This window comes from Corylus avellana, chromosome 5 (genome assembly GCF_965113065.1).
Source record: "Corylus avellana chromosome 5, dhCorAvel1.hap1.2, whole genome shotgun sequence".
NCBI lineage: Eukaryota > Viridiplantae > Streptophyta > Magnoliopsida > Fagales > Betulaceae > Corylus > Corylus avellana.
In genome coordinates this window covers 17,737,556-17,761,502 of record NC_142494.1, presented here as the reverse complement: position 1 = coordinate 17,761,502, position 23,947 = coordinate 17,737,556, and the positions used below count along the sequence as shown (strand labels likewise).

The 23,947-nt window shown below is 39.7% G+C and overlaps 1 protein-coding gene across 4 annotated transcripts; it reads right to left on the bottom strand.

The window, feature by feature from the left end:
• Positions 1–6,646: 6,646 nt before the first annotated feature.
• On the bottom strand, positions 6,647–22,209 carry NPG1 (tetratricopeptide repeat (TPR)-containing protein). Of its 4 annotated transcripts, XM_059594202.2 has the most exons (7): positions 21,234–21,522; positions 21,036–21,144; positions 20,137–20,398; positions 15,143–15,395; positions 13,822–15,032; positions 12,827–12,974; positions 6,647–7,118 (listed from the first exon to the last, which is right to left on the bottom strand). In XM_059594202.2, the coding sequence occupies exons 3-7, from the start codon at positions 20,290–20,292 to the stop codon at positions 6,799–6,801; spliced, it is 2,088 nt and encodes a 695-aa protein (XP_059450185.2). In that variant the 5' UTR covers positions 20,293–20,398; positions 21,036–21,144; positions 21,234–21,522; the 3' UTR covers positions 6,647–6,798. The 4 variants fall into 4 exon arrangements, with proteins under 4 accessions (XP_059450185.2, XP_059450183.2, XP_059450187.2 ...); XM_059594200.2 differs by lacking the exons at positions 21,036–21,144; positions 21,234–21,522 and adding an exon at positions 22,000–22,209; XM_059594204.2 differs by lacking the exons at positions 21,036–21,144; positions 21,234–21,522 and adding an exon at positions 22,000–22,209 and having other exon boundaries at positions 20,137–20,392.
• Positions 22,210–23,947: the final 1,738 nt, after the last annotated feature.

Sequence of the window (23,947 nt, the reverse complement as noted above, 5' to 3'; positions counted from 1 at the left end):
ATAGGCACCATAAAAGACACAGGGGAGCCATCTTCCACACCACAGCACTTCAAATCAACCGACACCAACTAGCGAGCATCTCCTTGACGCTTCTAGGCATAACCCAACTCATGTTGAAACGAGAGAAGATAACATCCCACAAAATGAGCGCAACCCCACAATGAAGAAAGAGATGATCCATCGACTCCCCTTCCGATTCACACATACAACATTGATTAATCACAACAATACCTCTCTTCCGAACATTATCCAAGGTAAGAGATTTCCCAAGGGTGGCTGACCAAGCAAAAAGCGCCACTCTCGAAGGAACCTTGGTGCGCCAAATACTTTTCCAAGGGAAAAGGTTGGGCTCTTTAAGGACAAGCTTTCTATAAAAGGAGTGAACCTCAAACTTCCCTTTTCTAGATGGGATCCACCACATTCGGTCCTCCCCTTCCCCACGCAACGAGAGCGAATACAAGAGCGAGAAAATGGAGGCTAATGCCATCTCCTCCCAATCATGAATTCTACGAGTAAAGATAACATTCCAATGAACCATATCATTTAAACACTCCCTGATATCCTCAATGAAAGCATCCTTATTGCTAGCAATATTGAATAGACTGGGAAAAGCATCCTTGAGGGACATCTCGCCGCACAAAATATCCTCCCAAAATTTGACTTTCAACCCCAAGCTATGATCAAATCTAAAGTGACAGTGAAACGACCTCTAACCTCTACAAATGTATTTCCATAACCTCACCCCATGCGAACCATGAGGAACTTTAGAGTGCCAACCACCCCAAAACACCCCATACTTTGCCACCAAGATTCTTCCCCACCAAGCTTCTTCCTCATTAGCAAATCTCTACAACCATTTCCCCAAACGAGCTTGATTAAAAAGCCGCAAACTCCGAATCCCTAGACAGCCCTCAAAAATCGGAGAACAAACCTCGTGCCAACTGACCAAGTGGAACTTAGGCTCGTCGTTGAGCCCACCCCATAAAAAATCCCGTTGAATCTTCTCAATGTGATTCGCCACAGAGGCAGGGATAGGAAAAAGAGACAGAAAGTAGGTAGGAAGATTGGATAAGGTGCTTTTGATGAGAGTGAGCCTAGCCCCCTTGGACAAATACGAATGTTTCCAAGGGGCCAACCTTCTAGCAATCTTCTCCAACATGTCTTTCCATATAGCCAAAAGCTTGAACGAAGCCCCCAGTGTAAGACCCAGATACTTCAAAGGCAAAGAGCTGGTGCCACATCCCAGAATGCCAGTCAACTCACCTGCCTCACCAGTACCTCCGACAGGGATGAAAACAGATTTGGCCCGATTTACTTTTAACCTAGAGACAGCCTCAAAGCCAATAAGAAGGGCTTTAATAAATCTAATTTGGTCAGGAGCAGCCCCACAAAAAATCAGGGCATCATCATTAAAAAGAAGGTTAGAAACAATAACTCGATCAGACTCTCTGGCACCCACATAAAAACCATTGATGAAACCCCTATTAATAGAAGCATTAATCATCGTGTTGAACGCCTCCATGACCATGATGAACAAAAAATGTGAAAGGGGATCGCCTTGTCTCACCTCACTCGAACTCACAAAGAAGCCAGAAGAAGAACCATTGATCAAAACCAAGAACCGCACAAACGAGATACAATACTCAATCCATAAGCACCATTTCTCACCAAAACCGCACCTTCTTAACAAGTAGACTAAAAACTTCCAGTTCATGTGATCATAAGCCTTTTCCATAGCCAACTTACACAAGAGGCCAGGTTCCCCCGATCTGATTCGGCTGTCCAGGCATTCATTGGCAATAAGAACCGAATCCAAAAGATGTATGCCTTTGACAAAAGCATTCTGCGGATTGGAGATGACCCGATCCATAACTCTTCTCATTCTATTGGCTAAAACCTTAGCAATAATCTTATAGCCCCCCCCCCCCCCCCCCAACAAGGCTGATTGGACGAAAGTCCTTCAAATCGAATGCCCCATGAGACTTTGGAATAAGAGAAAGAAACATAGCATTAAGACTTTTTTCAAATTTACCTCTATCATGGAACTCTGCAAAAACAGCCATAATGTCTAGTTTGATCACATCCCACAATCCTAGAAAAAAGCCATAGAAAAACCATCCGGGCCTAGACCCTTGTCCCTATCCATTTTTTTAACCACCTCTCTTTCCTCGAAAGGAACTTCCAAACTAGAAGGCTCATCAACATCCAACATGTCGAAATGAAGATTATCCAACCTCAATCTCCAACTAAGAGTCTCTGTGAAAAGCAACTCATAAAAACAGGTGATATGATTACTAATAGCCTCTTGATCAGAAGTAGTAGTGCCATTAATGTTCAATGACTCAATATAATTCTGTCTACGGTTGGCATTAGTAATCCGATGGAAGAATTTTGTACACTTATCACCCTCTTTCAACCAACAGATCCTAGATTTTTTCCTCCAACTGATTTCTTCTTGTAGGAGGGAGGATTATAACTCTCTAGCAAGCACCCTTTTCCTCTCAATCTCTTCAGTAGATAAACCCCTGTCTTCCTCCACCCTATCAAGAGCTTTAATATCATCCATACGAGTCTTAATACAAGCCCCCACATTGACAAAGTCTTGAGCATTTCATCTTTTAATGTCCCACTTTAGAGCTTGCATCTTTTTAGAAAGGATGAAGCTCGGAGTACCATGAAATTGGTACGAGTCCCACCAGCTGCGAACTTTATCCACAAAACCCTCCACTTTGAGCCACATATTCTCAAATTTGAAAGGTCTTTTGCCTCCCGAAGAAGAATTGCAGTCCAGAATAATAGGAGCATGATCGGAGCAAACCCGAAGCATCCTCTTTTGTCACAAATCCTGATGACGAGCTTCCCAATCTGGAGGAACTAGAAAACGGTCAAGCCTAGACCAAGAACGATTATTAGACCAGGTAGAGATCCCCCCAACTAAGGGAAGGTCCATGAGGCCCTGCTCCAAAATCAACTCACCAAAATTCCTTATTGTAGACCTAGAAAAAGCTCCCCTCGACCTATCACTTGGATAAAGAGTAACACTGAAATCCCTAGCAATACACCACGGCATGTCCCAGCAACTCATAACCCCTGCTAGCTCCTCCCAAAGAAGACGTCTGGAATTGACTCTATTAGGCCCATACAGCCCCGCAAACGCCCAAACAAAACAATCCTTAACATTTTTGAAGGAGTAGGCCGCCACATAACTTCCCAAAGTAGCATCTATCTTCTCAACAACCCTCTTGTTCCACATAAGCAAAATGCCACCTGAAGCCCCAATAGAAGGAACATAGCACCACTCCACATACAGGCAGCCCCATAAACTCCTCACTAAGCCGAACGAAATAAAATCCATCTTCGTCTCTTGAAAACAAATTAAATCTGCCTTCCAACTTCTGAGCAGATTTCTAACCCTCAACCTCTTATCCCTGTCATTCAAACCTCTCACATTCTATGAAAGAATCTTAAGCTTCATGATTTAACTCGATTGGCCCTCCCCTTATTCCTGTCCCTCATAGAATACTCCAAAAAATTAACAGAAGAATGCAAATTATTAAGCTCTCTCTTACCTTTTTTAATTGCAGGTGTAACCCCTTCCCTTTCTATTTCATTGCCCTTGTTGTCAGCGATAAGTATCCCAATGGTCTCCTCAAGCTTTCTTTCTTCTCCATCACAAGAGAGGCCAACTTCTTTGCAAGCCTTAATAATGAAAGCCTTCTCCTACACCACCAACGGTTCCTCATCAAGTGAATTCGGGACGAAAGACTCCTGAGACAAGGATACCTTTTCTACAAGGGAATCTCCGCCCAAATTTACAACCAGCGTTGCGCAGGTACCCGGCTCCTTGCCCAGAATACCCAACTCAGAACCACCTAGAGACTGAACCACAAGGCCGCACCCCAAGATTTCTTCCCTCCCAAGCTCCTCACAAACACCGGCAACAGACCCAGAGAAAACCGATGACACCCACTTGCCAGGCTTCTTACCCAGAATCCCCATAGCAGAGACGCTCGAACCACTCTTTGGAGAGCACTGATCAGAAAGACCGAATACCAGAGTAGGAGAGGCGTCAGGAACGAGAAGGACAACCTGCATCTTTACCAAAAGACCCGAGGCAGAACCCATCGTCGAATTTGCCTGAATAGTGGAACCTACCATCAAAACAATACCCAAAACACCAACCCTCACCGGAATCTTCCTCACCAGCCCCTTTCCAGACGATGCTACCCTCATCGGCTCCTCTGTCATAGCCGCGGAAATGATCGGCTTGGGAGAACCAGCGTGGGCATCCCTGGCGAAGTGGAGCGACCTAGAAACGAACAACTCAAGAGTACTGGCGATGCCCACCTGAGCATTGGGACCGCCCGCCGAAATGTCCAGTGCACCTACCAGCTCCAACCCTGCATGTGAACCCTTCCCTTTCTCCATTGGCCTCGCCCCAAACTCCACAGCCGAGATATCTTGCAAAAAGAGGGCCTTACTAACAGGGCCATTAACGAGACCATTATCCAAGTTGGCCGTGCACTCTTCTTTCTGAAATAAGTCTTAATAGGTTGCAAGGGCTTTCCACGATTCAACTTGGGCCGCACCATATAATCTTTCTTGTACTGGGCCACACCGAGCTTGGTTTTATTCCTTCTTGCCGATCCACAAAAGCAAGCCCCACCAGGCTTGGAAGTAAAGCTCTGACATTCTAAATATTTAATTGTTATATCAAGCCTTTCCAATCCCACGTCAACCTCTCCTTTTAGCCTGCTCAACGACTCCCTAGCATTAATGAGCTCGGTTTTCACACGAAAGAAGGACTGCACATCATAGCAGCCATCCCCCTCCCACCCCTTCACGTTATCAGCACCAAGTTTCGATGCTGGCATCCTCGCTGTGGGATACAAGCTGCTCACCGGAGGTGGTAAACAACTCGCCAGAGCCCTACTGAAATCCCTCGAAAGCTCCCCTTCCTTTGGGTTGCTTGTTCCCGCCACAACAAAAGAATGAATCTTCTTCGGACCCTCCACACTACCACCGACAGTCCACACCGGGGCGTTGATCTTTTGCGAACCCACCACTTGCTTGGCAGAAACTTGTTCTTGCTTGTCCATCTCTGCAGAGGCCTCTTTCAGCCACCTTGGCACCCTGGCTATCAGCTCAGAAAAAGAGTAAAAAAAATCCTCTGCTGGTTGCAATGACAACCCCAAAACCTCCACATAACTCCTCCTTCCCGCCCCCTCCTTATCTTTATTCCCCTCCTTGGCCTCTCTGACCTCACAAAGAGATGACTTTGCCAGGCGCACCTCCATGATAAAGCGCTCCCAACCTTGTCCATAACGTCCTTTTGGAATAATAATCGAACCACATCTTTGCCTTCCATCAAATTCTCCTACTGTCAGAAAACGCCCATGTCTATTGGAGCATTTCTGTGCAATTATCCATGGGTACCCTGCTCTGGATTGATCACAAAAGACCTCAGAAGTTTCCACTGCCACCAAATCCCCCACTATGCGCACCAACCACACTAACTCGTCCTTCTGCAAGAAAATGAATTTTTGTTTCCTGTTGCTTCTTTCAAGAATCGTCACCCCTAAGGCCCCTCCCTTAATCTGCACATCAAAAACTTTGGACTCCACAAACCACCTTCTCGAACCAGCCATGACACTAACCAAGAAGCTAAAAACTAAACACCAAAACAGTGCTCACGCGCCACCAGAGGTGGATGATTTGGGGGGGCTGTTGAGGATAAAGAGATTTATTTTATGTTGAATGGGAATTACTTTTTGCAGTGATGGATTGAGTTTTCTATTTGAATGATTGAAATCATTTTAGGGATTAATTACAAACTCGTAATAATTAAAGGAACAAAGGAATTGGCTTATTGGCAACCTTATTGTAAAAGGCATAGGATCCCTCCATTTTAAATGATATTGATAGGAGTTATTTTATTATCAAAATTTTATTTTGATGTATCTATAAGCTAATATATACACATAAAATAATCCCAGGGGGTTGGCACACATCTCTAGTGAAAGCCAAATTTAACCGATCCATACCGTGTGGTAGGAGTGTGTTACACAGTTATAAGGTTTATCCTTTATGGGTTGATACACAAAGTAACCTTTACCTTAAGGGGTTCTCCGTCATGGCAAAAAAATATATATATATACACACACACATAAAATACATTTATAAAGGGAAAGATCATACAACTGATTTTATGGTTTGATCCATTATGTTTAGCATTCCAAATTTCCTATTGATTTATGAGTGTTATTATACGACTGTCTGATGTGACAATTGATTAAATAGTATTACTCTTGATTTATATTCGAATGTATTGGGTGATATCTGTGGTAGAGCTCCACAGAGATTTTGTCCTCAATTTTCTCCTAGAACAAATAAAGAATAAAAAATATAAAATCGGTACATGAGAGAGAGAGAGAGAGAGAGAGAGAGAGAGAGCAATATACAATAAAAATCGATACATCACAAAGAAAATGAGTTTATAAATTTCTTTCAACAGCTGCTAAGTTAGACAACACAGATTTACACAGCTGGGCAACAATTGCAAATTAACCAAGACATGTTTATAAGTCCTCTTCATCAACCTAAGCTTTACCTTGTGCCTTGACCATGGAGGAGTCAGACACAAATATTTAACAAGAAAACAATTCCCAAGCATGGGAGTAAATTTTGTTGCAGAAAATTGAAGGGGGAAAAAAAAAAAAGGAACAAATAAATATTAAAAATTTCACCTAATAAAAAACAAAAAATAAATAAAATAACCCTATGATAGATTGGAGGCTGTCAATGAATAGAGCTGAAGCTTTCAATGGGATCGGATTCTTCAAGCATGGAAGCAGCCTGAAAGCAGTCTGCAGCATCAGCTATTCGTCCATCATTCCTGTGAACAATCCCCAAGTAATACCATGCCATTCGGTTGGTAGGATCTATCCTTAATGCATCTGACAGTAAGCTTCTTGCCACAGGCAATACCTTCAAGCCTCTCTTTGACAACACACCACCAATCAAGATCTTGCAAGGAACATAATAAGGTTCCAGTAGAAGGGCATCAATATAAGCAGCAAGAGCTTCTCGGATCTGTCCACGACCTTCACGCAGTGAACCTGGTAGAAATTACCAGGAAAAATGACAATTTTTACAAAGAATATAGGGTTTCTAAGCCATATTAGGTCTGGCAAGAGATTCTTCTCATTTAAGCCCGTAGTAACAAGCTTTACAACTAATGGTTTCTACTCAAAAGTGATAATAGCAATAACAATAACAACAACAATATTAACAATACTTTTTTAACTATAAGTGATAATAGCAGTAACAATAACAACAACAACAACATTAATGATATTATTATTAACGATAGTTTGAGGACTCCTTTCTTTTGTGTGGATTTAACGCAAAAAAAGAAAAAAAAAAAATCTCGACAAAGCATCTTTGTGGTATTGGAACCAACCAGCAAAAAGTATTAAAGCTGGAAAGACCAATGCATAAAGTGCGCGTACAATAGTGTTGTAATTCACTAGTTATTTTAGATGCTTGACAAATCATAAAAAAATAAAAATAAAAAAAAAAATAAAAAAGACAGACCATTGTGACTCTTGTTATTATACATATTTATCAATTTTGCTGGTTAAATAGATATTTAGTGACAGTATCTACAAAATTTTCAAATTTTCAGTACAATATTGTAAGACTATTATTGATATTACAATAAATGCAATAATACATAGATATTTTCTCCTCATGTTGTGAAATAGATCAATTCTACAACATGAGGAGAAATATCTAACTTTCCTATATGGTATCAGAGCTTATCAAGAGTGTGAAATCATGATTCTCTCGTCATTGGCATCATTAACAACTGCCATGATAGCTCAAATCACTTCAATTACGACTACTAAGCTTATCATGAAGACTTATTTAGCATGGAAGGATCGAATTCTTCCATTGTTTGAGAATGTAAATCTTCTTGATCACATTTCTACAGAAGTAGAAGAGCCCCAAAAGTTCAATATAGTTGGTGACAGGAATGGAACCCAGCCTGCGCAGCTTAGAGGAAAAAATGATTAGCCTTTAGAAAGACTGATCTCAGGAACTCTTACACCAGAATTGCATGGATTTATAGCACTCAACCACAGCAAGACAGAACCGGAATTGTGTTGAAGAAAATCTAGCTGATGCGTCCCAAGAAAGAGAACTTAGGACTTATTCTGAGAACTGCAGACAATCCGAAAAGGTAACCAATTTGCTATTGATTACCTTAAGACCATTGAAAGCATTTGTGATTGTAGAGAGAAAATGCTATGCCATGTTGTACACTTCTAGAAGATAGCCTTGATGAGGTGTCCCTGACCAGCTGCCCCACCACCTCTCTTTCCAGAATATTCTGTCATATTGCAAATTATTCTCATATATATGTGGAAGGTTCTTGACATGTTCCAGATTTGTGATAATGAGGGTTGGTTTCTCTCTACTTTTTTCCTCCCCCACCCCCTCCCCCCATCGGCGTGTGTAGGCGCAAGCCAACACTGTTTTCTTCTGTGCTAATATTGCCCTTCATCTCTGGGGTTAAGTGATTGCTGTATTCGGTGGACATTGTGGACAATGGGGTATGTGAGTTGGTTTTATGCTAAAGCCTTTGAGCTCTTGATGGATGAAGGGGGTTCGTTCCTCCGATTGGTTGAGAGAAGAAAAGGCTTAGCCCATGTTGTGGCGTTGGGAAAGTGGAGTGTTGTCTGGCTTAAAAACTCATTGGAGTCGCTGGTGAATAAGCCGGAGGTCTTGGAGTTTATTGATACATGTAGGGAGGGGAATACAGCTTTTATTGCCCAGAGAGAGGCTAATAGTTCAGGCAGGTTCCTGGAGCTGGCGGAGTATGTGGTGGGAGGCCAGAAAGGTCTCATCATTATCCCGAAGGGGAGAGAAGGGTGGGTCCCTCTACCAGTCTTCTCTATTTCCAAAGATGTGGTGAAGGGGCGTTGTGCTGGGACTAGTAAGGTTAAAGGTGTGGGTAGGTGATGCAATTGTAACCTGGCCCTGTCTGGAGGTGGACTTGTTCTCGGAGGTGGAGACTACACTGTCGAATTTCTGTCCAGCAGTAAGGAATAAGAGAAAAACTGGGACTTTGCCATCAGCCTGGGTTTTATAGATTGTAGAGGAGATACACCTTTCAGTGGGGACTTTCATGCGATGGTTTTGAAGAGGAACTCTTGGCCCTCTTAGCGGCCATTGAAGCGAGCAATCATGAGGAGGGATAGGGTTCAAGCTTGACCTTGGGAAAGAAAGGTAATAGAGAACCAAGGAGGTAATCCAATTCCATTAATTATGATGTGACCAGTGGCAGTACTTGTCATAGTAGGGATAAGGGGAGGGCTGGCTGCAAGTGGATTTTTATTACCCAAGATTCTTTCTTGGAATGTGAGAGGGTTGAATGAGGGGGACAAGCGATTGAGAGTCGGAAACCTCCTTAGGCAATGGAAGGCGGACATCGTTTGTTTGCAGGAAACTAAACTGGAACTCATTTCTATCAGTATTGTGCAAAGCTTGTGGCGATGTCAGCATGTGGATTGGTGTTATTCAGCTTTGAGAGGGGTCTCCGGTGGTATCTTGCTTATGTGGGATAGGAGGGTTGAGGAGAAGATTGAAGAGTATGTGGGGGATTTTGATGTTGTCTTCTCTTTCAGAGACGTAGAAAATGGCTCTATTTGGCCTTTTGCTGGGGTTTATGGACCTAATTCAGCAAGCGTTGGGCGATCTTTATGGGAGGAGTTGTGGTCTGATTAGTTGGTGGGATATGCTATGGTGCCTTAGAGGTGATTTTAACATCACTTTTTTTTTTTTTTTTGATAAGTAAATATGCATTATCAAAGCGCAGAGGGGCGCAACCCTAGTACACAGGGAGTATACAAGAGAGCGACTAAAAAAAAGAAAAATAAGAAGAGAACATAAAAAGGAAATCAGGAAAACTAATCACTAGGGAAGATTGATAGATAGATTCAACATCACCTTTTTTCTTAGTGATATGATAGATTGAGGGAAGCACGGTATTCTCCTGCTATGTTGGAGTTCACTAAGTTCATTTTTTAGCAGAGCCTCATGGATCTTCTCCTTATAAGGGGTTACATGGTCTAATAATTGGGATTCCCCCATCTTGGTCAAGAATTGATACATTTCTTGTTTCTCCGGAATGGGAAGCTAAGTATTTCAATCTATTCTTAAAGAGGCTACATAGGCTATGGTCAGATCATTTCCCCATTCTTCTTAACTGTGGAGGAATTTAGAGGGGTAAAAGATCTTTTAAATTTGAAAATATGTGGTTAAAGGTTAAAGGTTTTGTGGATAGGGTGAGGCAGTTGTGGTCGTCACTCTCCTAGCTTCATCTTGGCTCAAAAGCATAAGGCCTCGAAAGCTGATTTAAAAATTTGAAATGAGTAGGTGTTTGGTAATATGGAGATCCATAAAAAAGCTCTTTTGGAAGAGTTGTGCACCCTTGATAGAATGGAGGAAGTGAGAGCATTAGTTGCCAAAGAGAAGTTGAGGAAAAGCTTGGCTATCAGTGAGTTGGATAAAGCTACCTTGTTGGAGGAGATTAGTTGGAGACAAAAGTTAAAAGTTCTTTGGCCAAAATAGGGTGATAAATGTACAAAGTTCCTTTGTCAAGTAGCCAATTTGAATAGGAGGTACAACTCCATTGAATCGCAGTTAGTAAACAGCTTAGTTTCTTCGAACCAACCTGTTATCAGGGAACATATGGTTCAGTTCTATGGGAGCCCTTTTTCAAAGCCGTTCAGCAGGCGGCCCAAGTTGGATGGTCTTGCTTTTGAACCTATAGTTGTTGAGGAGGCCTCTTGGTTAGAGCATCTATTGAGTGAGATCCTAGAGGTGGTGAAGGTATGAACGGTGATAAGGCTCCAGGGTCTTGATGGTTTTTCTAAGGCTTTCTTCCAATCTTTGCTCAGAGGTGATTTAGGCAGACATTATGGGGGTGTTCCATGACTTCCATGCTAGTGGCAAGTTTAAAAGAAGCCTTAATGCCACAATGCCACATTCATTGCTCTCATCCCGAAGAAATCTGAGGTTATCGATCTTAAGGACTTTAGGCCTGTTAGTCTTGTGAGTGGAGTAGTTTATAAGATTATGCCAAAGTCCTTGCCAATAAGATAAGAAGGGTTGTGGAGAAGATTATTTCGAAGCCCCATAATTCCTTTGTTAAAGGTAGACAAATCCTTGATTTTGTGCTTATACGAATGAATGTCTGGATAGTAAGATGAAATACGGTGTTCCAGGGATGCTTTGCAAACTGGTGGTCAAAAGAAACTGAGTCGTTTACTGACCACGATTCAATTGTTCTTCTCGTTTGAGTTGGCCACCTTATGAAAAAATTTTGTGCATTTATCACCCTCTTTTAGCCACCAAAAAAAAAAAAGAAAAAAAAAACCCCTCGACTTTTGTCTCCAACTTATCTCCTCCAATAAAGTAGTTTTTTTCAACTCACTGATAACCAAGATTTTCCTCAACTTCTTTAGCGGGGACATTGCAACAAGGGTAGTAGGTTGAGGGGGGTAAATATAGTTTCCCCTTTTAAGTTTTAATAAGACATTTTAATCCCAAGAGGTTGACTCAAGTGGTAAGGGGTTTTGGTCTTGGTGGCATTCCATCAAGTCTAAAGTTCGAATCTCCTTCGATGCAAACAATTCCTTGGCACCAGCCTGTCGGTGAAGCTGGAATATTACCCAATCCATGAGAAGGGGACACTTTACATGGGTCCAAGGTTTACCTGATTAAAGTTGGTACACGAAGTAACCCTACCTTGGAGGGGTTCCTCGTCATAAAACAATAAAATAAAATAAAAATGAAAGTTTCAATGAGACATTTAGTTTGCTTTCAAATTATAGAATTCTTATATCTTCTTACAGGAAAGGGGAATTTACAGTAACCTTTCTAAAATTCAACCTACAATCCCTTCATTTTTTTTTTTTTTTTTTTTGATATCGGGGAACCTCTCCAAGGCAGGGTCCTTTGGACCTACACCTGCAGAGTAAATCCCGGTCCCGTGCACTGCACCCTCGAAAGTTTCCTTATACGGAACTGGTTAAATCGCTAGCTTTTCACCAAGGGGTGCGGCCCCTAAAAATTGTTTGCACCCATGAGGTATTAAACCTTGGACCTTGAAGGAAGCAAACCCCAAGACTAAGGCCTCAACCACATGGGCCAACCCCTTGGGGTTACAATCCCTTCATGTTCAAAGTTGAATCTCCTAAAATTCAGCCTACAATGTCTCTTTTATTGGTACATTGTAATTTTAAAAAACACAACAATACATTGATATTTCTCCTCCCAGTTGTATCAGAGATCAACTCTAAAAGTTCTTGCAATTTTTCCATAAATCCTTCCCACTGTGTGGCCATGCATAACTTTGTGAGTTGGCATTGCATAATTAGTAATTCCATGTACCAAACTTGGTGTGAACTTGGAAGAATAAAGGCTACTATTGCAAAAAGGAGTAATCTGTAGCAATTCTTCAGTCCAGTAAAGGAAGGACAAAATGTTCTAAATGATAATAAGTCAGTCAGTCAGTTTCAGGCTGTTTCTCACTATTATTGGTCCTCTATATGAAAACATTAGTATTTGAAAACTCTTTGGGCATACATATTTCTAAACAAAAATAAGTCAATCAGTTTCAGCATTTCTCCTTGGTAGATGACCAGAAACATGTAATAGATATCTTTGGGCAATTGGCATATATTGTCAATTTTCAAGGAGTTTTAACAGAAGTCTCAGAAATTTATTTGTTAGTAACTAAAGTATCAGTTCTTACCTTCTGTGTGCAGTGCTTCAGAAGAGTACTGTTTTAGCTCTCTGGCCTTCCCTAAACATATCTCTGCATCCTTCCAATGGGAAAGACTAGAGTACAAATTTGCCAGTCCATGCCAAATTTCAAATTCGTTGACTTTATCGTCCTCAGCCTATCATATAAGAAAAAGTCAAAAGATGAATTATGAAACAATAATTCGTCAATCTGGAAGTCCAAAATTCTTTTTGCACTGTCAAACATTATCTTTTCATAAAGAACCAAACGAAAACCAAATAAGTTTAAGGACATATGAATTGCAACAAAGTAATATTTCTAGAAGATAGAAAACTTGGAAGTACATAATAAATTAGAAAGTAGTGGATCATTTTAATATATTGTATAGTGTTACGCAGATTATGTGAAAATGGGCTTCATTATCATTGCCCTCTATTAGACATTCACTTCTATAAATAGAAGTCTTGGTACAATATTCTGGATAGGACAGCTCACTAGGAACACCTCATCATGTTTCTCGAACATGGACACATGACACCACTTCTAGAATATATACAAATCATATTATTCTAACATATAGCTTTGTCCTCCACTCTTTACTTACTAATTTATTGATCTATTTATTGTTTTCATGCATAGTAGCTTTCCCATGCACCATTTATAATTTTTATAACGTGAAGTTACCTCCCCTTTATAAGGATAGCAAGATTTAAATATCCTAAACCAAGGAAAGGAATGATTCTACGATTAGTTCCTTATAATCCATTGCATCTGATTAAATTTCAAAGTTTGAACTTACATAATGTCCCTCCAAGTCAAAGATTTAATAAGTGATGGCTAAACATCCCTCAGAGACATTACAAGATCACAGAATAATACCACTTCTGCCCCACTTATACCAATAGATTAGATGGACTCTCGCATCTGCCTGAAATTATGATTGAAAATATAACAAACACTTTTTTAATTCAAGTACAGCATGTAGAGTAGATGTATTATCTTACCTGAGGAAACATTCTAAGAGGCCCAAAAGATTTCCTCTGGGCTTGAACCAATGCAAGGAGGTGACGATAAGTTTCAATAGCATCCATGTGTAGTGACTGGGAGAGCTTTAGCTTTGCTTTCAGCCTGAGAAGTGGTCCTTGCTCCCATTTGGAAGTCTCATCTATAGCAGCATCAGTGACCACCTCAGCCTCTGAGAATCGCTGTTGAGCAGACAAAACCAGAGCAAGCAATCTCCAACCTTTTAATATGGATCCACCTGTTACATCAATGAACTTCTTTGCATAGCGTAAAGCAGTATTCAAATTTCGGTGCTCTGCATACTGAATACCCAACTCAAAAATCAAGTCCGTATTATTGCGGTCCAAAGCAATAGCCCCACCTAATGACTTCAATGCCTCGGACTGAAGATGAGACCTCTCAAAGTCAGAGGAAGAAACTTTAGCTTGCATTCCCAAACAAAGGCCCAACATACGAAGACCCACACTCTTTATGTGCTCATCAATCCCCTGAGCATTATTAATTGTCCTCTGTGCATATACCACTCCCTCAGCAGCAAGATGGGAATCCTCACTGCATATCTTGGCGGCCAATAACAGTGCGATGAGGTCATTTGGTCGTTCATGTTTATGTAAAGATTTCCTCAATAGATTCAACGCAGCATCGTCTTGTCCAGCTCCACTGTAGCAAAGAGCTAAAGAATTCCAACGGTCAACTCGATGATATACCCCAGGCATGATCTCTTCAAGTTGCTTAGCTAAAACAGGCGTTTGGCGGCATAAAGATAGTGCAAATGTTAGGTGCTCCATTACAGATGGATCCCACTGGGTCTTACCAAGGATAAATTTCCTCATAAGAATCATCAAAAGTAAAATTGCCTCTTCTAGATTATTTTTAGGTATATATGAACCATCAATCTGGACAGCTAAACTGGGTGGCCCAGCCTCCACTCCACCATACAGCAAAAGCACCGCAAAACGTTTCTGAATTCTTGTGCAGCAATCATTATCAAGGTTCCATTGACTAAGAAGCGCACATCTATAAGCCGAAATCGCATCATGATAGTGACCAGCCTGCTTCCAAAGCTCTGGAAGGAGCTCTACAGCTTGGCTGACTGTCTCTTGCAATTTATTGTCGACTTGAACATCAGGTATGCCCTGATAGAATAGCCTCTCCACAGCATCAAGCACACTTTTACATTCTCGAGCAGCTTCTGCAAACCCCCAGTATACAAGGTTCAATGCATGCTCTTATTCAAATCTGAAAAGGTAAAAAAGCGAAAAGGAAATAAAAATGGGAAGAAAACTTAAAAGTATCTCTTACCACTTAATCTCCCCAGCTTTTGGAGAGACTTGGCTTTTAAGTATATGGCTTCAAGCACCAGGCTAGCAGCATGCTGTGAGACCGCATGCAGTGGCTCAGAGTAAGAGCGACCCCTCCTGGAAGGCACTTTTTCAGCAATGGGAGGTTGCAATCGCTGTATAGCAGCTTGGAGATCGATGCCCTCAAAGACACGAAGAGCACCTTCTATATTACCTCTTTGATACTCCAACTTACCAAGAAGGGATCTTGCTTCCTGTAAATTATGACAGTTAAACATAAAGCATCACTCTTACGTGCTCTTATACCTCTGACGTTTAAATAGACAGAATTAACCATTTATCAGAATGGTGCTTCATGGTCTTACAAAGCATCGACATGCTTTATTTTATATCCAGGTACTCTGTCTCACTAAATAGCTAATAAATAATATAAATATGAAGTGGGATTTCAAATGTACAAGAAGAACTTAAATTAAGCCATCCCCCTTCTCACCCTCAACCCCAGTTAAAAGAGAAAAAAAAAAAAAATTACATAAAGTTCAGATTACTCAATAATGTTTCCAAGTTCTTTGTAAATGATGCTGATAAAAAAGTATGCACTTGACAACAACGTTAACAAAGAACTAGAATGAGACCATATTCTTTTTTACACCTGATAAATTTAGAAATAAAATATACCATTTTTTTATTTTATTTTTATAAGTAATGAGAATATTATTGAAAAAGTGCATAAGGGCGCAACCCTAATGCAAAAAATATATACAATAGAAACTCCTACGGAATATACAATGAGCACATATTCAAAAACTCATCTATAGTCGGGACCACACTACGATGATGAGCCAACGCCCACAAGTGTAGCATAGAGATCATGTTCTTCCTCATCCCATCCACCGAACACTCCTTATCCTCAAACGTTCGTGCATTCCTCTCCCGCCAAATACACCACATGATGCACAAAGGAACCATTCTCCAAATGACTTTAGAGATAACCCTACCCCCCACCTGATTCCAGCAAGACATCAAATCAATGAACCATTGCGGCATGACCCACTCAATACCGAACAAAGTAAAAACATAGTTCCATAACCGAGTAGCCACTTCACAATGAATCAACAGATGATCTACGGACTCCCCATTCTTCTTACACATACAATACCATTCTACTACCACAATTCTCCTCTTTCGCAAATTGTCTCTGAAATAAAATATACTATCTATAATGCAGAAGATAGCCATCAAACCCATAGGAACACTGACTTAATGCTTTTGCGGTAGACATACCCCTATCAGATGAGGAAAAGGAAAGAAGGTTGAGATTACTAATGACTTGGAAAGGATTACTCTTTTGGAAAAAGTGAGCTGGAGAAAAAAAAATTGAGGGCCCTTTGGGCTTTGGCTGAGGGAGGGAGACAAGACTACAAATTTTTTCCACCTGTGGCAAATTCGAATAGAAGTAACAACATTATGGATTCCTTAGTGGTTAACAGCTCTGTCTCTTCAGATTATATAGAAAGAAGCAAGCATACACTGCAGTTTCACACTCTTCTTTATTCAAAACAATTGGCAGCCTAAACTGGATGATCTTACTTTTAACTCTGTTGGTGCGGAAGAGGCTACATGGTTGGAAAGAGTGTTTGAGGAGATCTGAACGACAATAAGGCCCCTAGCTCAAATGGTTTTTCTTTGGCTTTCTTCCGGTCTTGTTGGTAGGTTCTAAACGAAGATGTCATGAACGTCTTTAATGAGCTCCATGATCAAGGTAAATTTGAAAGAAGCCTCAATGCCTCTTTTATTGCTCTTATTCCCAAGAAAGCCAAGGTGGTGGATATTAAGGATTTTCATCCTATCAGTCTTGTCAGCAGCCTCTATAAAATCATCTCTCAAGTCCTAGCTAACAATCTGAAAGCATTGTTGGAGAAGGTAATTTTCAGGCCTTAGAATTGTTTTATTAGGGGGAGGCATATTTTAGACTCAATCCTTATTGCGAATGAATGTTTCAATAGTAGAATTAGATCAGGGTCCCAGATGTACTCTGCAAACTGCACTTAGAGAAGAAGTCATACAATTATGCTAATTGGGAATTCTTGTTGCACCTATTGAGGAGATGTGGTTTTGGGGAGAAATGGCGAAAATGGATAGCTCATTGCATCTCTATGGTGCATTTTTCTGTCTTAATTAACGGGACTCCATTCGGCTTCTTCAACAACTCCCATGGCGCAAGACAGGGGATCCTTCATCCCCTCCATTGTTTGTTGTTGTCATTAAGGCGTTGAGTAGAATGTTATCTACCACTGTGGATAGAGAGCTTTTGTCAAGAATTTCAGTGGGATCTAGGAATAATTATGTGGTCCTTTTGTCTCGTCATCTTCTATTGATGTATGACACTTTGATTTTTTGTGAGGCAAATCCTAATCATCTCCGTAATTTACTTTGTCTTTTCTTATGTTTTGAAGTTGTTTCGGAATTGAAAATTAACCTAGCTAAATTAGACCATGGAAGATGTTGGAGGCTTGGCCAGTATCCTTGGTTGTAAGGTGTCCTCTCTACCTACGAAGTACCTATGCCTTCAGTTAGAGTGGGTGGTGCTCCAATACATTGTACTGGTCCTATGAGGTGGAGGTGTGGAAAAACCAAATATAAGCGCATGTGGGGTGGGTGGTGCTCCAATACATTGTACGGGTCCTAGGGCCGACACGAACACGACACGAAAAAACAGGTATTGGGTTTGGGCTTATCGGGTTCGGGTCGTAATCGAGCCTACCCGATTAAGACCCGGAAATTTTCATGTCTGGCGGGTCGACCTGCCAAACACAATTACTGTGCGGGTCTGGCAGGTTGGCGGGTCGACCCGCCAGACCCGGTTTTTTTTTTTTTTCTGCCTCGCGTGAGGAGTCAGACGACTCACGTCTCACTGCCACAGACCATGTTTTTTTACTTTACCATTTTGAACAAAAAGTCTCTTTTCTCTTTTCTCTTTTCTCTTTTTTCAATCACACATGTGGAAGTGGAAGTTTCCGATTTAATTGGTAAAGCAGATTCTATTTGATTCAATTTCTCTTCTACCAAAATTATCTCTCTTTTTTTCTTTTTCTTTAATTGTTTCTCCACCTTTTGTTTGAAGAAATTTTTGGAAATATTGTTATTGGCACTCAATCCACAAGCAGATCTAATAACTAGTTAAGTACTATTGTGAGAAGATTTTCCGTACTCTTAAGGCCATTTGTGCACAAACAGATGCATATATATCAAACTTCAAAGGAGTTAAGGACATAATTACCAACAAAAGAGAAAGCCAACAAGAAAACTCCAAAGGAGTAATTCTATTCATCAAGCTGACAAGAAACTGTGATTTTCATTATTTAAATTAATTTTTTAACACTTTTGTTACATGTGGGACTAAATAATAAGTGGACTATTTTAATAAATGAACTTACTTGTTTTAACTTTTAACTTTTAAGTTTAGGTGAAATTATGAGTTTAGTAATTTCTTTTGGAGTACAATTTGTCAATTACGGTCACTTTCCAATTTTTTTTTTTTTTCTTATCCTTTATTAAAGACTTTAATCTCTTGGAACTCAATTTTTTGCATTGCCTATATTGATGTATTAGTATTATTATTAATTTATTACAATTTTGAATTTTAAATTTTTTTTGTAATTTTTAAAAAAAAAATTTATAGTTTAGGGTAATCGGGTCGTGTCTACCCGATTAGACCCGGTTATTTTAAACTGGTAAAACGGGTCGTGTCGGGTTACCCGGCTATTTTCGTGTCATAATCGTGTCAAACCCGATTACCCGTTTAGCTAAACAGATCGTGTTTGGATATAGGCTAATCGTGTAACGGGTACCTGCAGGTCGTAATCGGGTCGTGTCAGGTACCCATTTTGCCACCCCTAACGGGTCCTATGAGGTGGAGGTGTGGAAAAACATTAGGAGGGGTGGGGGAATTTCTCTAGATTTCTGAGACTTGAGGTAGGAGACAGTTCTAAAATTCAATCTTAACATGACATATGGTGTGGAGATCAAACCCTAAAGGAATCTTTTTTGGTGTTGATTATTATTGCATGCTTTAAAGAAGCTTCGGTGGTAGGCATATGCTGCTTTCGAATAACACCTATTGGTGAAAAATTACATTCATCAAATGCAGACATGATAGGGAGATGGAGTTGGACACTTCATTCTTCAAACTCTTGTACTCTGAGTCAAAGGGGCAATGATAGGATCTATTGGACCCCCTCCAAAAGGCGATCATTGGAGGTCAGATCTTTTATCAAACACTTAGCCCTCCCACTGGGCATTCGTTCCCTTTGGAAAAGCATTTGGAGAAGCAAGGCACCTTCTAGAGTGGCTTTCTTTGTTTAGACAGCAGTGTTAGGGATGATCTTGACCTTGAATAATCTGAGAAATACATGTCATACTGATGAAACAGTGTTGCATGTGCAAGAAGGGTGGAAAAACCCTCAATCATCTTCTGTTCCATTGCGAAGTAGCTAGAGACTTGTGGGTATTGGTTTTTTGTGTTTTGCGATAGAGTGGGGTAATGCCCCGACAAGTGTTGAAGTTATTGGTTAGTTAGAAAGGCCAATTTGGCAATCACCATAATTTAGAAGTTTGGAGCATGGCTTCCCTTTGTGTGTTGTGGTGTACCTCGAGAGAACACAATTCCCGAAACTTCGAACATTGTGAAATGGTAGTAGAGTTGAAAAACATATTGTTCAAGACCCTTTATGGGTGGACGGTTGCTATCAATAGTTCTCGCGTTTCTAATATTCTAGAATTTTTGTTCTTCTTATCCCTAAGTGAGTGTCACTCTTGTATATTCTATGTGTACTTGGGTTGTGCCCATTTGCGCTTTTTAATAAAATTGAATTACTTATTAAAAAAAAAAAAAAAAAACACAAACTCTATCTAATTGCTTGTTATTATCAACATAAAAATGAAAATGCATGAATGTTCACTTGATAAGAACATCATAAACTTGAACATCCTAACCTCAAAATTGAGCGATAAGCCTTCTCGTAATGAAGATTCGGCTTCTTGAATGTTTCCCTCATCAAGCTTTGCTTCAACTTCTGTTGTTTTCATCCAAACGCCATTTGCATAGACTTCTCGAACCTCGATGCCTATCTCATGCTCTCCAAACTCCATGAATCGGCTCCCTACAGCTTTTGGTGACACCTTTCTTCATAAATTTTATTTTTTCCCATAACCTTTATTTCTTTAACACTAGACCCCGAGAGTTTGACTGCTGCAGCTTTTACAAACAAGCAAAATACAACTTTTCCCAATAAGCAGACAAAAAGCAATTGTGCCGTGTTATATAAGTCAGAAACATGTTAAAAATAACAAAAAAACAATTGGCATACAAATTCCAAATACACCACACATGCACTAAGAGCATCTCCAGCAAGGTTAGTTAAAATAACTAACCAAAAAGTACAATTCTCTACTTTAATTACTACTTTTTCAATACACACTACAACATATTTTCTATTCTTTTTTCTACTTTCTTTAAATTTCATTTTTCATTATTTTTTTATTATATTATTGACAACACTCATATTTTCAAACATTCATCCTTTCCGGTTTCGATAATCCATTGGATCCTTGCAAATCGAACTCAGAGCAACACCAGCAATAGACATTGTTCGAAAAACTTGAGAAAGCCCACAAGAAACTCACGGACCTGTTTCTTATTGCCTTAAATTTTTAAATTTTTACTGAAACTTATAACAAACCATCAATATTTCCAAGCCCAACAAGGTCCTTCAATCAAATTCGATCAAAGAACCCACCATTTAAAGTAAATCCCAAAAACGAAAAACTATACAAAGCATGGGAAAAAGAATCTAAAATCCCAGGAACTCAAGAATAAACCCTTAATTAATTACCAGAGTGTGGAAACCCCAGAAGCCAAAAATGAATCAGAAACCAAATTCTTGGACCTCCTGGCTTCAAAGACGAAAGCTTTTTGCGCTTTGTAACTCAATGTCTCAGACGCTGGGACATGACGGGCATCATCGACAACTTTTGGGAAGGCAAAAATCTTTAAGAAAAAAAATATTGAGGGAGAGAAAGTGGATTCTTACCGGAGGGAAAGAATCTAAGATTAATCGGCTGCAAATGAGAGCTTAAATGGGAACCAAATTTCCGAGATTGGTGTGCCGTCGGTTTCAAAGGGTCCGAGTAAATTATGGCCGATGAGAGAGAGACGTTCGTGTAGGTGTGAGAAACCAAATATATTGTGTAACAAAAACTGGGAAGTCCAATTTCCTTTCCGTTTCATAATTTTCTCAGAAACCGAACAGATAATTAATTATTGTACCCAAATGCTTTTTCGTACAACTATCGTCTTACATGACGAAAAAGTTGGAAAAATGTGAAACAGCAGTGGGTGCTTTTTGTTTTCTGTTTTATGGGTTGCTTTAAGCCTTTCCTGTTGTAAACGGGAAAATGCAGCTTTCACAACGTGGGACCCAAAATATTCATAATCTCCCCCAAACTTCGATAAAGCACCCACTGGTGAGCACAAAATAGAAAATGTTATTTCTTTTTCTTTCCTTTTCTGTAAGGCTTTCTCAACAGCCAAACAGTGAGGAGAACGAATAATTTTCCTCATCAACCAACATCATTCCCAGATCCTTGCAAATAATCGTTAAGAACAAGAGAGAAAAATAATCGGTGACAATGCAGATACATTATACGAATTCTACTTCAATACAGTCTACCGATAGATTCCATGATCACCCACCAAATTCTCTGATCACATTATTGCAATATCAGGCGAAAACGCAAGCAACCAAACAAACAGAGAAATAGGTAAACGAACAAAACAGAAAAGCGAAAATATGAAACCTTGAAATGGAAGACTTCGGAGATTTCAAAGCAGAGCGGAAGCGAAAAAGGACGCCAGCCGCACTAGCAAAGAATGACGAGAGAGTGTGCTGTGCTCCTTTGAATTTGGTCGTATCAGATCGCTGCGGGTGAAAACGTGAGACCGGAGAGCGATGAAACCGCCGGTGGGGATCAACGGCAACAGCTTTCAGATAAACCGGTGGTTGGGGAGAGAGATGGGATCTAAAGGCAAACGTGCGTTGAGTCGTTTCGAAACGGGAGAGGAAAAAAGTCGAATTTTTTTTTTGTTTATGTTTGTGCGTGCAAAAATGTGCAATGACTTGCGCACACGCTCGCAAGGCTTTTTTGCCACGTCGTCTTTGTCCAGTTTAGGGGACCGGGCCCAACGTTCATATTTTTTTTTCATTTTACCATATGATGACTTGTTTCTTTCTTTTTTTCTTATTTTGGAAAAGTTGGATCGGACAACTACAGCTTTGCCATGTGAATGACAAGAGAAGAAAATGAACATGGTCGATGTCTGGTGTATCCTACATTTGTTTTATTAAGGATACTTATGTTTTTTAATGAATGAAATAGAAAATTGCTAGAAGTCCATATGCTACATCAAATCTAGTGTAAACAAAATAATACATGAGAAAAATCAACGTATTCTCATTGAATGTGCTTATATTATATATTATGTTTTCTTACACAAGAAATAGAGTATGTGAATGTGTAAACAGTTACAACTATTAACTAACTTACTAACAAACAAACTATGTTAACTAACTTGAATACACATGTTAATCTAGTTAGCATTATCAATTAGGAAAGTTTGTTAATATGTTGTTACTCCCTTCAAGACGAAATAAATCCAATATGTTCATCTTGGATAAGAGATTATGAAACTGCGCAAAATCTAGTGGTTTAATGAAGATATCAACTAGTAAGAAGTTGAAGATACATGAAGAGTGTTGAAACTTTATTACTGACAAGAAAAGATAATCGTTTCTGTTTTGTCAAATGACAAATATTACAGACTTTCTTTGAATCAATGGAAATGGAAGGAATTAAATTATGCAACCGATTTATTCTAGAAGTTGAGAAATGACCTAGCCTATAATGCCATAAGTATGTGGAATGATCTTTGAGAGAAGCAGAAAGAACCCTAGATTGTGCAAGCGGTTACATCAAGTAAAACAATCTTCATCTTTCCCACCCACTCCAATCGATTTCCATTTGACCAAATTATGTATAAAGCGGTGATTGTCGATGAAAATGGGGCAACATTTGAGATGTATGATTAGTTTTGTAGCAAAAATAAGGTTGAAAGAAAAATAAGGTACACAAAACATATCAGGTAAAATAAGATATTCTAATATTCTAATTGTGCCTATGTGTGTGACAAAAACCAAATCACCGTTAGGAAGTTTAACATAAGTAGAAACAATTGCAGTGATGGTTGTAAAGAGGGAAACACAACTGATCATATGATCAGTTGCACCTGTGTCAACAATCTAATGACTATCCTTTGGATCTAGCTTATGAATATTAAGAATAGAATTTGAATGAAAAACAAAATACTAAACACTAATGACAAAATGTTGAGAAATGTTAATTGACATATTTGAAATGATGTGATCTTGGTTTGTAGGTAAATAACCTTCTTGATTGGTGGAAACTTGATGAGGATTGGTTTGTAGGAATTCCATAAGCTTTTGACATTGTTTTGCAGTGATTGACAGCTGAGGTACTTGTGAAAATTTAGAATTACTATCTTCCTGAATCTGAGTAACTGAATGAACACTTGGAGAAGGCCTCTTTGTGAACTTGTATCCAGGAGGATAACCATGTAACTTGAAGCATTTATCAACTATGTGACTAGCAATGCCACAATTTGTACAAATTGGTCTTTCCTTTCAGTTGAACTGTTTAATAAACCTATTCTGTTGTACAGGTGCAGATT